This window comes from Borostomias antarcticus (genome assembly GCF_949987555.1).
Source record: "Borostomias antarcticus genome assembly, chromosome: 1".
Taxonomy (NCBI): Eukaryota; Metazoa; Chordata; class Actinopteri; order Stomiiformes; family Stomiidae; genus Borostomias; species Borostomias antarcticus.
This window is the reverse complement of record NC_140234.1, coordinates 49,715,890-49,732,626: the sequence shown is the minus strand read 5'-3', so window position 1 is coordinate 49,732,626 and position 16,737 is coordinate 49,715,890. Positions and strand designations below refer to the sequence as shown.

Sequence of the window (16,737 nt, the reverse complement as noted above, 5' to 3'; positions counted from 1 at the left end):
TATTCAACTCTCCACAGTATTCAACTCTCCACAGTATTCAACTCTCCACAGTATTCAACTCTCCACAGTATTCAACTCTCCACAGTATTCAACTCTCCACAGTATTCAACTCTCCACAGTATTCAACTCTTCTCAGTATTCATCCACCACCTTACATTCAACTCTCCTCAGTATTCAGTGCCAAAGCAGATAAGGGAAGGATATGAGGAAAGAGCACAAAGAAAGGAGGCCATTTCAGACTACTGTATTAGTCAAACACTGACCAGATGCTACTATGCTTTTATCCAAAGTGACTTACAATAATTGCATTTAACGTAGGAAAAGCCAATGAACTACTACTTGCCAGAACTCACAAGTGCATAGTACGTGGTAGTACTTCTTGAAGAGATGAGTTCTGAGCATGCGACAAAAGGTCCAGTGACTTACAGTATATCCTGCAGCCAACTGGACACATGGTTTCAACACCGCACTAATGTCAAGGTGACTGGCTCTTTGACTGTGTGTGTGTGTGTGTGTGTGTGTGTGTGTGTGTATATGTGTATATGTGTGTATGTGTGTGTGTGTGTATACCACAAACAGAGAGACTAGAAAAAAAGAAGTGTGGCAAAGACAAAAGGGTGATGAGAGGAGGGAAGTGTAGGAGGAGAAGATATACGAGTGGGGCAGCACCAGGGAGGAGAGTGAGAGGACACACAGCCTAACTACACACACACACGCACACACACATACACAGCGATGTTCTTCCCCAGTATAAACAGGAGTGATTTCAGGGGTTCGATTTCCACTGTGTGACTGTCGATCAATCCCTGGCCCCGCCGACTCTGGAAACCATCCTATGGATCCTCCCGGAAACACGGACACGTTACGTGCTTGATTACAGGCATGATCACGTCTGAACAGCCACACGCAAATATTGTTTACCATGCATGTCAATACAGATGCCGGTCTCACCATACGCACAAACACACACACGACAAACACAGACACACACACACGGTGGAGGAAGTCCCATAAGCGACAGGGAGATGGGGGGAGAGAGAGTGAGAGGGGGGGAGAGAGAGATGGGGGCAGGAGAGAGAAGGAGAGAGAAGGAGAGAGAGAGAATGGGAGAGAAAGGAACAGACAGTGGAAACCAGGGCATTGAACATGGGTGAATGCACATGTGTATCTACATAAAAACATATGTGCCTTGGCATAACCTGCAATTATGTGTGTGTGTGTGTGTGTGTGTGCCTAGTAGTGTTGTCACGATACCAATATTTGACCTGCTATACTATACCAGCCAAAGTATCACGATACCAAGTAGTATCACGATACCGAAGCATTAATTTGTAATTTTAAAATTGTTATGAGGGTGCAATGTATTTACAGTACATCACAGTACAGTGTAATCACTTTATACGAGTGGTGCATGAATAACATGCATTTAATGCATTACATTGTAGCTCTATAGGTAAGTAAAAAGATACTATGCATATTATGAATTATTATATAATAATATTATATATAATATTAAATATTTAAAACACATCTAAAACAACTACTGAATCAGCCATGTATTGTAAGTGTAGTATCACCAACCACCAGTAAAGGTCAGCGGAGGGCCACTGGGTTTTGGTTGATGGCAGTGACGCTTTATCTAGCTTTCACTTTCGTTTAAGTCAAAACCAGATCAAATGACCAAATGTCAAGAGGTGGATATCATTGGATTATCATTGGATTCGTCTCAGCCAACATAATCTAGCTCACATTATTTTAAGGAGTTTGGAGTTGGAATAAGAGGACGACAAACTTAATTCAACAGCTGTGCATGATGACAGCAGGTAGGCCAACGTTACTTCATTAGCTAGCCAGCTGGCTAGCTTTGGCTGGCTAGCTAGCAACAGCAGCACACACTTTAGCTAAGAGGTTTATTAATTCATTTTTGTAATATTAGCTAATGGCAAGAACACTGCTAAAGTCATACTAACTTCATTAGCTCGTCTGTATTCCAGTGCAAGGTCTGGATGACGAGATTGTAGATGCTTTATTAAGTTTGATGTGTTGACTTCTTTTGCCTATACGGCATTGCCGCATCGCCTGCACAACGGACGGCCATCATCTATAGCGTTTCCTTGTTTATCTGGTTTAAAACCCAAATACTGTAGTTCCATATTAAACTTTTAGAGTTATGTTTCTTCAATAATGTTACATTTGATGGTGCGGACTCAGAGCTAGGGAACGCTTCTGACATTACGATAGCCTACTGAGAACCAGACTGGCTCGCGCCCAGACATACACAGATAACTTCAATATATATTGTGACTGCGGAGATGCATGCGCGAGCCAACACATTGGGAGCTGCCACAACGGTGTCGCGAGCCAGTGACTGCGGAGATGTGTGCGTGAATCAACAAATTGGGAGCTGCACAACGGTGTCGCAAGCCAGTCTGCTCATTAGCAGAAACCAGTGAATTTGGGAACAGAGGTAACATTGTCCCCCTGCCATGTTCAACGGTAGTACCGTATTCCACGGTAGTACCGTTGTATAGAGCTTATAGTATAGTTGGCACCGTCACGTTTTGGCACCGCGGTAGACCTTTGGTACCGGTATATCGTGCAACACTAGTGCCTAGGTGTGTATGAGTGTGGGGGTGAGGGATGTCGAAACACGATGCACATGCACATTATTTCCTGTGTGTGTGTGGGGGGGGGGTTGACCCATCCCACCTGCCGGGGTCCACCGGCGCATAATACTTCAAACATAATCACACTAGCAGGCATGTCAAAACTGCCCTCAAAGCCCCCATAACAGCCCCCCCGCTCTCTCGTTGTTCACGCTCTGCCCCCATCACTCCCTCGCCCTCTCTGTCTCCCTAGCTCCCGAGACCCTCACCCGCCCCCTCCCTTTTATGGAAATATTCCCCTCTCCGCCTTCTGCCACTTCTCGGCATCAATCCCTTCCCCCTTTTCCTTCATCCCAACTTCCTCCTTTCATCGACCGCCCGCCCGCACAGAGTGCGTTGACCTTTTCTGATGCTGCTTAATTGGGATCCCCGCCTCCTCTCGCTGACGGACGGCGGCAGTGCCGGGAGTGGCGTCGACCTGACAGGTTGCTCTTGCGGTGCTGCGAGGTTGCCCGCCGGTTCCCGCTTGCGTGTCAGGAGCCCGAGATTCAATAAAGGTGGTTAGAAATTACTCTGTCACTCAAGACATGGGAAGAAAAAAAAGGGGGAAGCTTGAATCGCCCATATCGGCAAGGTGACCAGGCTTCTAGCTGAAGACACTGTCCCGTAGCCACAGGAAGTCAGGGTTTATTGGCAACGTCTGTCTTCTTTAAATGGTTGGTGGAAGCATACTGGCATTGGTGGTGGTTCAGCGGGAGTATTTTGAATGGTTAAACGGTTGAGTGGTGTAATACTGGCTTAAACGGTGGCATGTGGACATTGCTGGCCCACACTGGTGCCCTGGCATGCCACTGATGGGCGTGACATTCGGTGCAAGAGCAGAATATTGGCATATGGACTAGTGGCGTCGTCCGCAGGGGAGCAAGGGACTGCTGGAGAGCCCGGTCTCTGAGACGGAGGCGGAGGATCGATATCGCCAACCCCTTGTATGGCTTCACTGCTAGGAGTGGGTGGCAGGTGGCCTAACCCCTTGGCGTCCGTCAGCATCAGCCTCAACCATCAACCGCCAGACGCTAAGGAAATTAATCCATTGTAATTAGCGACAGCGGCTCTGCTCCAGCCGTTGCGTCGTGTTCGATGCCACCGTCCGACTTTAGAGAATCGCTGGGGTTCATTTCTTGATTTTTGACGGACGCCGACAGTTGATGATCTTCCATACTCTCCATCTCTTTCACTTTCACACCTGCCTGTGTAACTGAGTTGAATTGGTTAAACTCACTCCTTGGTATAAATACCGCCTACCTGCGTCATCGGATCTCTAGCTTTTCAGGGGCGTAAAGCAGTGGTTATGCAAGGTTGTCGTGCGTTGGCAAGTCAGAGGACCTGAGATTGAACCCAGCGTGGGCAAGTGAGGGTGGAAGCAATACTGACGAGTATAACAAGGTTATACTGACGAGGTAACGCAGTGAAACCTGTGGTACTTGCATACACACACACACACACACACACACACACACATGCTCAAAAGAGTGAGAAAGAGAGAAGGATTGAGATAATGGATTTAGCCTTCAATACTTTTATTTCTCTCTTTCTCGCATGCACACGCGCACACGCGCACACACACACAAACACACACACGCACAGACGCACACACACAAACACAAAGCTTTACAATCTGTGTCTGATGAAACTTGATAAAGAGGTCATTCAGCTCAATCCTACTCCGGATACCTCAATGCCATGATACCTGAACTGCCTGTGCACTGAGAGACAGCCTGCTATTATCATAACACCAGGGTCAAAGCCACAACTGAATGACAATGCTAAATTTAGCCTCACCTTTGTGTGGGTCTCCATGTGTGTATAGCATCAAATCCTCCTCTAGTATTTCATTACCTAACCACGACCAAAGGGGGTTAGCGAAGCGCTAGCTTACCACTCTATATTGGGTTTCAAGAGAGGAAATTCTATAGCTTAGCTAAACCGCTAAACTTAGCATTGTGCTGGTGACTGATGTGGGGCAAAGGGTCTGCTTAACAACGTTAGCATCATCCCACTCTTCAGAGAGACACCCAGCGAGCGTAGCACTGCAAGCAAATTTTCTAACCTCTCATTACGGTCTTGAAGCACTGAGGGGGAGAGGAGAAGTCATTATCACAGACAGGCGGAATGAGATTTACTGCGAACGTACTGTACAAAGAAGAGAGAGGGAGTGAGAAAGGAAGGAGTGAGAGAACAAGAGAGAAAGATGAGACGTGATAGAGAGAGTGACCGAGCAGCTGAACGACAGAGTGATTGTGTGTGATGGACCCGGAGGCGTTTCGCCTCCACACAGTGAATGGGGGAGAAGGGCTCCAGTCTGCATGGTATGAGCTGCAGATTCCCTCATCAATGTTTCATAATAGAGAATCAAATATTCAACACATAATATCCCGGGGGGGGGCGGGTGACAGAGGGAGGGGGGGGGGGGTGACGGGGGGGGGATGGGGGGGTCGATGGAGATGATGAAGAGCGAGACAGTGATGGAGAGAGGGAGATGGCTACATAAGAGAAGTAGTGCGTCTGAGGGAAGGTGAAGCAGACAGAGCACAGAGGAGAACGGAGCGCAGGGCGCAGTGATACAGGACGTAGATCAAAATGGAGGCGGGTGGAAATGGAGACGCAGCACTGAAGAAGAACAGTAGGTACAGAGCCACGGAAAGATACGATTTACACATTTCCTTAGTCTAGTATTATACTGTATATTTGATTGTACATAAATTTATTTTTGCTTTTATTTCACACTTGTTTGCTTTGGCAATGTGAACGTATTTGTCCCATGCCAATAATGCCCCTTTGAATTGAACTGAACTGACAAGGTATGAGAAATGAAAGTGAGGAGAGAGAGAGAGAGAGAGAGAGAGAGAGAGGGAGAGAGAGAGAGAGAGAGAGAAAGGTACAGTGCATAGGGTGGAGGAGAGAAAGGACGGTATTCAATGTGTTGATACATACGCTGCAGAATCAGTGTAGATTACTCCAGATGTGAGCAGGGGAATATTGCTGAAATTAATTAACATAAATATAGCTGGCTCCAATTATCGCACAGCTGACAAGCACAATGTGTGAGAAGAATAAATCAAGCATCTTTCTTTCTCATTGCCTTACAAGGTGTGTGTGCATGTGTGTGTGTTCCCAGTGTGGTCTCTCTGATGTGCTGCTGTCTCTGTCTCTCAGCCAGTGTATTTCATCCTGTCACCACACTGTATTTGGAGCTGCCTCTCAGCTCCCCACACACAAACGCACACACATGGACACAAGCACCTGGTCAGAAACCACAGGCCACACATGGTCACGCAAAAACACTGGCGCTATGCTCAAAGGCTAAGGCAATAGAAGGTGTGTTTGCCAGAATCGCTCAAAGTTCCCATCAAAGTAGGTGGAGTTCATGAGAGTGTTGGGAGGAATAACAGATCCATTATTGCCATCATGGAGGAGGAGCAGGGAGGGAACAATCTTCCACAGGGGGTGCTGGAAAATGAATAAATATCCTACATTTATTAAAGAAAACATTCCTGAGAATGTTTGCACTGGGCACTGTGACCACTGTTGTTATGTTTTTCCAAAAATGTCAAACTATGCTTCTGGCACTCAAAATAGCTGTCATCAAAACTGAAAATGTTACTCAATGAGGCGCTGAAACAACTCAACAGACATCTCGAAATTCAGGAGGGTGATTTATGCTGTTTCAGGAAAGAGGAGGCAATGTATGACATTGGCAAGGCCCTGTCTTCAGCTTGGCATCACCACACCAAGAGATCAATTTCCACAGGAAACACTGGTTCCTTGTTCAGATCATAGAGAAAACCCCAAACAAACGGACAAAAGGAAAAAGATGTTGAAATTAATGAAAAAGAAGATAACCCAAATCATGAAGACACCGCAAAATCAAAAGCTGGGAAAACCTACATTAAAGATGCTTGTCTGAAAACATTTGTTATCATTTCATATTGTATACGTACAGTAACATCCCTTTCCAGGTGGTTTTAAGTGATGAACTGCATAACTTGTGTTCAGTAGAGGTGATAATGGACATTTTATACCTGTGCTACAACTTTCTGGCTCTGTGCTACAGAACTATCAACCCCTGTAGCACCAGTGCTATGTGCTTAAAAAGTTAATGTACAGCCCTGCTGCACAGAGACCGATATACACACACACACACACACACACACACACACACACACACACACACACACACACACACACACACACACACACACACACACACACACACACACACACAAATTTGGCCTGTGACTTACCATTTCCCTGCATTCAGAGCAGGCAAGGCTTAAATGAAGAGCAATTTAGCCGGGTTCACATCCTCCTACAGTAGCTGTGTGTGTGTGTGTGTGTGTGTGTGTGTGTGTGTGTGTGTGTGTGTGTGTGTGTGTGAGTGTGCCGCCAGTGTTACTCTAGGAGATAAGACCAGAATAGGAGAAAAGCCTAATTACTGTGCATGACACAAGTGTGTGAACCCTCTCTATCACACAGGCGCACACACACACAGATATGCGTGCCAACACACACGCACACATGCACGCACACACACACCCCTCGCCTGTGATGTGAGGCGGCGTGATCCAATTTTAGAAGAGGAACGAGGAAATTCTACAGCACAATGTTAAATACATGGTAAGCACATGCGCAATTCACTTTCATGGATTAAAACAGTCATTAACAAAGAGCAGTATAGCCCAGAGCACACCACTATTCCCTCTCACAGATGGGAAAGAGAACACGCGCGCGCGCGCGCGCACACACACACACACACACACACACACACACACACACACACACACACCGCATCAAATGCACACACCACTATTCCCTCTCACAGATGGGAAAGAGAACACACACACACACACACACCACTATTTCCTATCACAGATGGGAGAGAGAACACACACACGTGCACACACACACACACACACACACTCACGCACACACGCACGCACACACACCACTATTCCCTCTCACAGATGGGAAAGAGAACACACACACGCACAAACACACACACACACACGCGCGCACACACGCACACACCACTATTCCCTCTCACAGATGGGAGAGAGAACACACACACTTGCGCGCGCACACACACACACACACACACACACCACTATTCGCTCTCACAGATGGGAGAGAGAACACACACACATACACGCACACACACGCACACACACACATACAAACACACTTCAAGGATACACCAGTCCCCAGCCAAGGGCAAGTCGGGCAGTAACAGCCAACATCAACGGAGCCCTATTTAACCAGATGAGACACCCAGACACAGACAGCCACACACAGACACACGCACGCACGCGCGCGCACACACACACACACACGCACGCACGCACGCACACACACACCTCATTCAAATCCACCACTACCACCACACTAATCCTAGCCTAGAGCATCAACAAACTGGTAAAGCCTAAAAAAAACTAGCTGCTTATGGAAGCCGATCTTACCCTTTAAAACAGTAGCTTTCTGCCCCGTGCTCCACTTCACTCCCTAGTAAACGTGGAATATCTGCCCTCTGACCGTGACGTCTGGCCCTACCTGTCAACACTTTTCATCTCGGTCAGCCCGTGGTTTGCCCATTCGCCTCCAGGCCATGGCTGAGACACATGGCAACACACACACACACACACACACACACACATACACACAAACACACATACATACAGACACACACACACATGCCAGACGCACACACACACAAACACACATACACACACACATGCGCACGCACGCACACACACACACACACACGCCCGCCCCTCTGTCCCCGCCGACTCACCGGTGCGCGAGTTGATGGTGAAGAAGTTCTGGGGGTTGCCGCTGGCGATGCGGTAGCTCAGCCTGTCCCCGCCCCCCGTGGTGGCGTCCGGGTCCTGCGCCTGGATCTGGATGACCGACACGTCCTTGGGCGAGTTCTCCATCACCCTTGGGTGGTAGACGGGGTCGGAGGTCAGTGGCGCGTTGTCGTTGACGTCCTCCACCTGGATGTAGACCTCGATGGCGGCGAACTGCGGCACCACGCCGTGGTCGGTGGCGTAGACCGTCAGCCAGTAGGAGTCCTTGGTCTCGCGGTCGAGTGCATCGGTGGTATAGATGACCCCTGCGGGAAGGGGAGGGGGAGAGGGAGAGGGAGAGGGAGGGGGGGGGAGAAGAGGGGTGAGTGCGTGCGTGGGATGGGGTCGTTGTGTAACGACACGGTGAGGACGTGGATCCAATGCGGTTCGGTGAACAAAGGCATCTGAAGAGATGGAGAAATCTCCTCAATGTGTGTGAAAGCTACCTTGCCTACCCCTCGTGTTAGCGGGACTAATTTGGCCCGTGATTTAACTCGGCCCAGAAACACTCCAAAAACAATGATGATAATCCAATATTGTTATTATTATTTAACATCATAACTAACGTATTACGCATTCGTAACCATACAATGACGCGTGCCATACTTAAATGTTTCATTAATTACCTGACCTGAAGTGTTTAGCTCAGTGATTAGCCCGGTCTGACATCCCTATCTGAACTAATGACACCAGGACATCACAACGCAGGCCGTTCAGCACACCACTCCCTGTTTGTGTAGGAGAAAAGCACTCTGCTTCACTCCCTACATAAGTCAACTGGAAAATGAACGTTGGGCCAACATTGTCAAGTCTGTCTAAGTGCTGTCTCCCCAGCGTAGAGGTTCCAGGGTGACTTGTAAAAAGCCTGGACAGAAAGTCTAGCTGGTGTCTGGTCAATGTTCACACGTCCAGAGCGGCTCAGTAAAAGTGTGGGTCCGTATCATGGACAGACTCTGGATGCATTAAACACATGATCCATTCAGACCTCCAGGGTAGAGTGCTTTACTTAGTGGAAACTCTAGTCCAAACCGACATGATCTTTGCTCTCCTAGAAACACTCTCTCTACTGACCGTGCATATTTGTGTATGATTTGTGTGTGCATAATGTCTGTCAGTCTGAACTTGAGTTTGTGTGTGTATGTGTGTGTGTCTGTGTGTCCGTGTGTGTGTGTATGCATGTGTGAGTGTGTGTGTGTGTGTGTGTGTGTGTGTGTGTGTGTGTGTGTGTGTGTGAGAGAGAGAGAGAGAGAGAGAGAGAGTGTGTTTTTCTACTTTTGTGCCATCGCTGTCTGTTCATTAACCAACACAATCTTAGGCATTGATTTGGAATTTGATCAGTCTAAGTAAAGTGGCCTATATTTCCCTTCAATAAGCGAATATCCCTTCCCAGGCCTCCTCAGCTCTGACGTAATATAGAGTGATTAGCATGAGTGCTAGCACTCCCATTCAAATAAATGGCTCTCCAGGCACAGCTTTAGCATATTAGCATCAAAAACCCCACCCCCACACATTATGGTCCAAAGCAACTCATGAGATATTTACACTAAGTGTACTGTAGCCAAGCTAGCTTTGCGGAAGCACTTTGGAGATGTAAGACACACCCAAACACGATGGGAGCGATCAGCATGGGCCGCGTCTAACACACCATGCTCAGAGCGTCCTGTGGCGATGAGGAGTAAACGAGGTAAGTGGATGTTTTCAGAACCGGAAATGCACTGGATTTAATGGGCCCACTCCTGGAGAGCACTCAGGCAAGGGAGATAGGTGTAAGGAGAGTGGGGTAAAGGGATTGACAGAGAGAGAGAGAGAGAGAGAGAGAGAGAGAGAGAGAGAGAGAGAGAGAGAGAGAGAGAGAGAGAGAGAGAGAGAGAGAGAGAAAGGAAAGAAAGGAAAGAAGGAAAGAAGGAAAGAAAGAAAGAAAGAAAGAAAGAAAGAAAGAAAGGAAGGAAGGAAGGAAGGAAGGAAGGAAGGAAGGAAGGAAGGAAGGAAGGAAGGAAGGAAGGAAGGAAGGAAGGAAGGAAGGAAGGAAGGAAGGAAGGAAGGAAGGAAGGAAAGAAAGAAAGAAAGAAAGAAAGAAAGAAAGAAAGAAAGAAAGAAAGGGAGAGAGCAATATACTGGTGAGAGAGAGAGACAGTGAGAGAGGGCAGAGCGAGAGAGAGAGAGAGGGCAGTGAGATAATGCAACAGTGCACAGTAAGAGGGAGAGAGAGGGAGGGAGGATGAGACAAAGGGAGGATAATTAAAGAAACTAAACAAGAAAGCTGAAGGACAAAAGGACAGGAAGCGCTCCTTCCTTGTGTTCTGGCCACAAAGACGACCACAGTTCCCCTGGAGAATCTACTGTAAAGCAGATATGAGTCTGATCCAGAACTGTGAAATACAGGTACAGTATGAAACACCTCACTAAAACCAAATCCCATTTCATCACATTTGGCTTTGTATGCCCTCGCATGAAATCTCATCTAAGCCCATAATCCCCCTGATCTCAATGAATCTCACCTCACACACTCTCCATTATACAGACCCACACAAAACGCACTGGATACATGTTCACATGTGTACAGGCGGACACGTGCACACACACACACACACACACACACACACACACACACACACACACACACACACACACACACACACACACACATCCCCAGGACTGCTTAGATGTCCTTCAGTACATCCTGATCACAGTTCACACACACACACAGACACACACACGCACACACACGCACACACCTCAAAACATTGTCTGAGAGACACTATTATTCATGCTGCAGCAGACAGGGCTGTGTGGGAGTAGATATGGAAATAATGTACCCTCCATCTTACTTACCGCGCACGCACGCACGCACGCACACACGCACACACGCACACACACAGATAATGCAGCAGAGACAGAGAGAAAGGAGAGCTTGTTTTTTTCGGTCTCTGACTGCTGTGGTGCGGTACTCCCCAGTCTGTCCTAGATAGGAGATGGAGCTGCAGTGGGTCTCCCTCTGTCAGCATCTACACATCCACACAGACACACACACACACACACACACACTACACACAACACAAACAGGCGCATGCACATGCACGCACACACAAACACACACATGCACACACATGCAGCTTATCATGATATTTTTCCTTACAGGGTCTGTTGTCCACAGGGACCCATATAGTGTAGATGAGAGAAAATGAGGGAGCATTTAAATCATTAACTCCACCTTTATCTCCCTGCACAACCATTAACCAGCTGCTGCAGGGTTCATTTACACACACATACACACTGTACACACATGCATGCACACACACACACACACTGTACACACACGTACACACACACACTGTGCCATGCTATTCAGTCTGTCCCATGGGACCGCTGAGCATGGCAAGGTTAAGGTTAGGTTCGTTGTAATTAGTTAGGCCAGTTGTAATTAAATTCTGCATTCTGTTGGTCCTCTTACTCACCCTCCCATCTCTCTCTCCCCCCCTCTCCCTCTCTCTCTCCCCCTCCGTTTCCACAGGACAGCTAGCTTAGACTGAGCACTGCGACTGAACACGGAGGAACACTAGCTGATCCTCCGCTTTACTTTCAGTTAGCCTACAGCCTGCAATTAAGCATTAACATCACTGAATGTTCACTCAGAGAACAGACAAAGAGTGAGAGAGCAAAAGAAAACACTCAAGTGAGAGAGAGAGAGAGAGAGGGTCATACAGAGAAAGAGAGAGAGAGGGGGGGGTCATAGAGAGAGAGAGAGAGAGAGAGAGAGGGGAGGGGGGTCATAGAGAGAGAGAGGGGGGGGGGTCATAGAGAGAAAGAGAGAGAGAGAGGGGGGGGGTCATAGAGAGAAAGAGAGAGAGAGGGGGGGTCATAGAGAGAGAGAGAGAGAGAGAGAGAGAGAGAGAGAGAGGGGGGGGGTCATAGAGAGAGAGAGAGAGAGAGATAATGAGACACCCACTCATCCACCTTCATCAGTCAGTCACACTAAGATATTGCTGTGCGCGGGTGATCTGACACTTGACAAAAAACTTGGACCAAAAATTCAGAGTTCACACACTGAGGTATATAATATACAGGCATATGCCTAGAGATTACCACGCCACTCACAGTCATTCAAAAACTATGAATCCTTACCATTCACAAGTATTTAAAAACTACAAATCCCTACCCCCTCCTAAATCCTATTTTAATTCCATCTGTCTGCGCCAGACTCAACTACCCTCCGCCAAGACCGCCTGTCTGTCATGTCTGTGGTAGCAAGTTCCTCACTAGGGCCGGGGGCTTTAGACGATGCAGAGAAGTCTCCTCTTTTAATTGGGAATTAATTAAGGTTGGGATTAGTGTGTTCCACTTATTCCACCGAGTAGAGGCTTTTTTTCTACGCCAGCATCTTTGAGTGCCGTTTACTTTTGAAGTCTGTTTTAAGTACAGCCGTATTTTGTGAAGACAACAAAAGGCATATTTGAAGTGCATACACGCGCGCGCGCACGCACGCACGCACACACACACGTTTTAGCTCAGGTTACACTTCATGGCAGTCCAAAAAGAAAGCCATCAGGTATTGGAAGGGAACACTGGCTCCATGTTGTTACTGTTAGCACCAGTAGATGATGTCCTCAGTTAGCCAGGCCTCAGAGGAAACTGGGATATCACTGAGAATTTCTACCTCAACTCTACATTCCTCTCATCAACAAAAACGCTGATCAATGCAGAATAGAGAGAGGCGCAAGAGGAGAATTGAGGAGAATGGAGGAAAGAAAGAAAGGTAGAGAGAGAGAGAGAGAGAGAAGAGGAGAGAGAGGGGGGGTGCAGGGACACTAGGCGGAGTTAAGAGCTCTTGGGCAGTGCCATTGTTAGAAGGCTAACTGCAAATTGCAAAACTATGGGGCTTATCGGCCCAATTGGCTAAGTAGATTTATTGAACAAATCTTTTCCGCTGCCTGGGATAAAGCAGGGAGACGCTGAGATATGCACTGGCACGACCCCAAAATACCAGAGACAAAGAGAGAGAGGGAGAGAGAGAGAAAGAGAGAGAGAGAAAGAGACAAATAACTGAGGAAAATAAGCGTCAAAAAGCCCATTCCACCGTAGTAGTAGGCCTAGAGGGCATCACTAAGCACAAAGCACAACTTCACTACACACTACAACTAGCAGGGATGAAAAGAGGACTTGTCCATGCCGCACCCCCCTCCCCTCCCCTCCCCTCAACAAGCCTCATCAGACTGGGCCCAGGTGTGCACTGTTGTCACCCTCAGGTAGCATCATCTGGTCGTGTGGTGAGGGTCCCAGGGTGGCTCCTCCCTCCATTACCCCCCATTGCTACCCCTCTCTCCTAGCAGAGGGTATAGAGATGCCACCACACGCTGGCACACTGATTACCCACAAGGCACGGGCGGGCGGGTGTATATCTAAACGCACCCCCCACTGTGGAGCACAGCGGGGGTGAAAGGTCGCAGGGAGGGAGTGGGGGAAGGTCAGACAGGAAGAGGTAGTGGAAAGAACCGAAGCAGTCAATCAAGTCGGCTACCTGTAACAATCCGGTGAGACGGTGACTGAAAATACAGGAAATTAAGGCTGGAGAAGGAAAGCGAGGCGTTACTTGGTTTTTAGTAAGTAAGGGACAAGTAAGGACAGTGTGTGTGTGTGTGTGTGTTGGGGCAGGGCATTTTTTTCCCTCCTCAAGATAATTCTGCACATCAAAGACAGAGAGGAAGTAAGTAAGGGGCTAACGAACAAACTAATGAAATAACACACAAGTGAAATAGATAGCTCAATAAGAAGGATAAAATTACTTAAATGTGACTAAAACTAAACATGCATTTCTATCCAGGGCCGGACTGGGGAAATAATTCAGGCTGGGAAATGTCCTAGTGGCCCTAGTCAGGTCACTTTTTAAGCCGGATCTGCCCCCCCTTGCGCCGCGCCGACGCGGTGAGATGGAACACTTTCAGTTTCACCAACCGGCAATCGTTTTGTAAACGTGAAATGAGCGGCTTTCCGATTACAATCAATCTTCTAGACTGCAGGCCGGGCCAGTTAGCATTCCAGTCCACCGGGAGAACTCCCGATGCTCCCGATGGCCACCCTGCCCCTGTTTCTATCTAAAGACTAAGACAAAGAGTCACTCGTGGCCATTAATACCATCTCCTTCTGCACACACAACTACAGGTTCCACAATGTTCCACAATGCAATCATACCCACTAGGGCTTGGTGGAAGACAGGGACCAGAGGACATTGTGTGTGTGTGTGTGTGTGTGTGTGTGTGTGTGTGTGTGTGTGTGTGTGTGTGTGTGTGACTGCCTGCCTGCCTACCTTGGGGCAGAGCATTTTTTTCTGCACATCAAAGACAGAGAGGAAACAGGCCTAACATGCTAGAGGAGAGGCTCTCTACCGGAGACTTGGAATGAGGTGCAGCATGATAAGATAAGGATAAGGAGAGAGAGCGTGTGTGTGTGTGTGTATGTGTGTGTGTGTGTGTGTGTGTGTTTGTGTGCATGCGTGTGCGGGGCATGAGAGTGTGTATTCAAGTGTGATTCGGTGTGTGTGTGTGTGTGTTTGTGTGTGTGTGTGCGCGCACTTGCCAGAAAGAGACAAATAAGGCGGTGAGAGGGAGTGATGCTGCCCGGCAATGTAAACCTGTGTCTGTAGCGTTGGGGCAATGAGAGGGCCATGAGGAGTGTTCAGTGAAAAATGACAGTGTTCAGGTGCCAACAGGCTGTTTTTCTCCCTGTTAGGCAGGGAAAAGAGAGACAGATTAAACCCTTCTCTCTATGCCACAGTCAGCTTTTTCATCCCCTGAGTCTCATTCATCATTCAGAGAGGAGAGGAGGAGGTAGAGAGAAAGATAACGAGGGTAGAAACAACGGACCCCAAAAATAAAATAGATAAGAGACAGAAAAGAAAAGGCCGTTGCAGTGAATTTCAGACTTCAGTGATTCAGCAAATGTTCGTGACCGGATACATTTAAGCGGTGGTGCTATGGTAACGCTAGGAGTGCATGCACGTAATCTAGGCCCAGCTATATATCAGTAAATAAGATTTATTTTATTCTTTTTTTTTACCCATCACAGGCTTTCAGCGAATGATAAGAAGGCTTAACACGGAGTGGGAGAGGTGGGAGGGGTTGCCGTGTTAGGGTGCCGGTGCTGAGTTCTGGGGAGGATATTAGCAACGAGTCGCCACAATACTTTCAGTTTCTTATTAAGCCAGCCTCTCAAAGGATTATTAGGGAGTCCGGGCCACTCCTCTGGCTATGAGGAGGGAGGATTAGTATTAACACCTGAGACCTGACCGGCAGGGATGTTAGCGCTGAGGCAGGGTGGCTCTGAGGTTAACGAGAACTGTGTAGCATGTGCGCTAAGGCTAATCTAGATGGAGTTAGCATGTGTGTTAAAGCAGTTGAGGCAAGATTAATGAGGACACCATGCCAGCAGATGAAAAGGGGCTAAAGACTGAGCATCAATAATGCAATAATTCCGCTTCCACGTCTACTTTCAAAAGGATGTTAAGGGCTCTACCGGGTTGCTCCATTATCCGTTCAGATCAGAGGAAGCCATTTTGTATTATAACCTAGATAAAGCTGACACAAACAAGTCTGGACGTCCTCTGATGTTACAGCCAAAAACAAACTGAAAAAGTGAATAAACAGAGAGTTTTTCCAGAGCAAGGCTAGCGAGGACTTTTTTTTGTCATGCCAGCAATGCAGGAACCGTTCTAGCATACGCGTGAGGCATGAAGCTAAGCTAAATGAGGAAGTGCTGTCTCAAACAGTATTTTCTCACCGGGTGCTGCTGAGACAGGGCTTGGCTGTGAATCGATCCAATTACTACCCAAACCAGTACTGCCACTGTGTGATAATACGCACTGTATATTGACCCTGCACAAACTCAGCTTTGGAAGATCCAAAGGTGTGCACACGTGCACGCACGCACGCACGCACGCACACACGCTGAGTATGATGTGGCATTACTTATCACTAAACTGATTTAACAACGCTTAAGTGGTTAATCAAATTATGTGGAGAATCACATGACTGGAGAAACGGTTATCATGAGAAGAGATCTGAGGATCAGGCAGAGTGTGGATATTTCCATCAGTCTGCTAAATGAGAGGAGGAGAGAGAGAGAGAGAGAGAGAGAGAGAGAGAGAGAGAGAGAGAGAGAGAGAGAGAGAGAGAAAGGGTGACTAATGTTACAGCCTCTTTGCTTTCCGAGACGTGACATCAGCTCATAATCTTCTCATC

At 47.7% G+C, this 16,737-nt stretch overlaps 1 protein-coding gene across 2 annotated transcripts in view; it reads right to left on the bottom strand.

Annotated features, from left to right (window-relative positions):
* fat3a (FAT atypical cadherin 3a) overlaps positions 1-16,737 on the bottom strand; it is a gene marked incomplete at both ends in the record, with an annotated part of 122,841 nt that overhangs the window by 71,762 nt on the left and 34,342 nt on the right. For both annotated transcript variants that reach the window (XM_084441493.1, XM_084441494.1), the window contains one exon: positions 8,452-8,772. In XM_084441493.1, the coding sequence (XP_084297619.1) occupies positions 8,452-8,772 (321 nt within the window). The remainder of the gene's footprint in view (positions 1-8,451; positions 8,773-16,737) is intronic.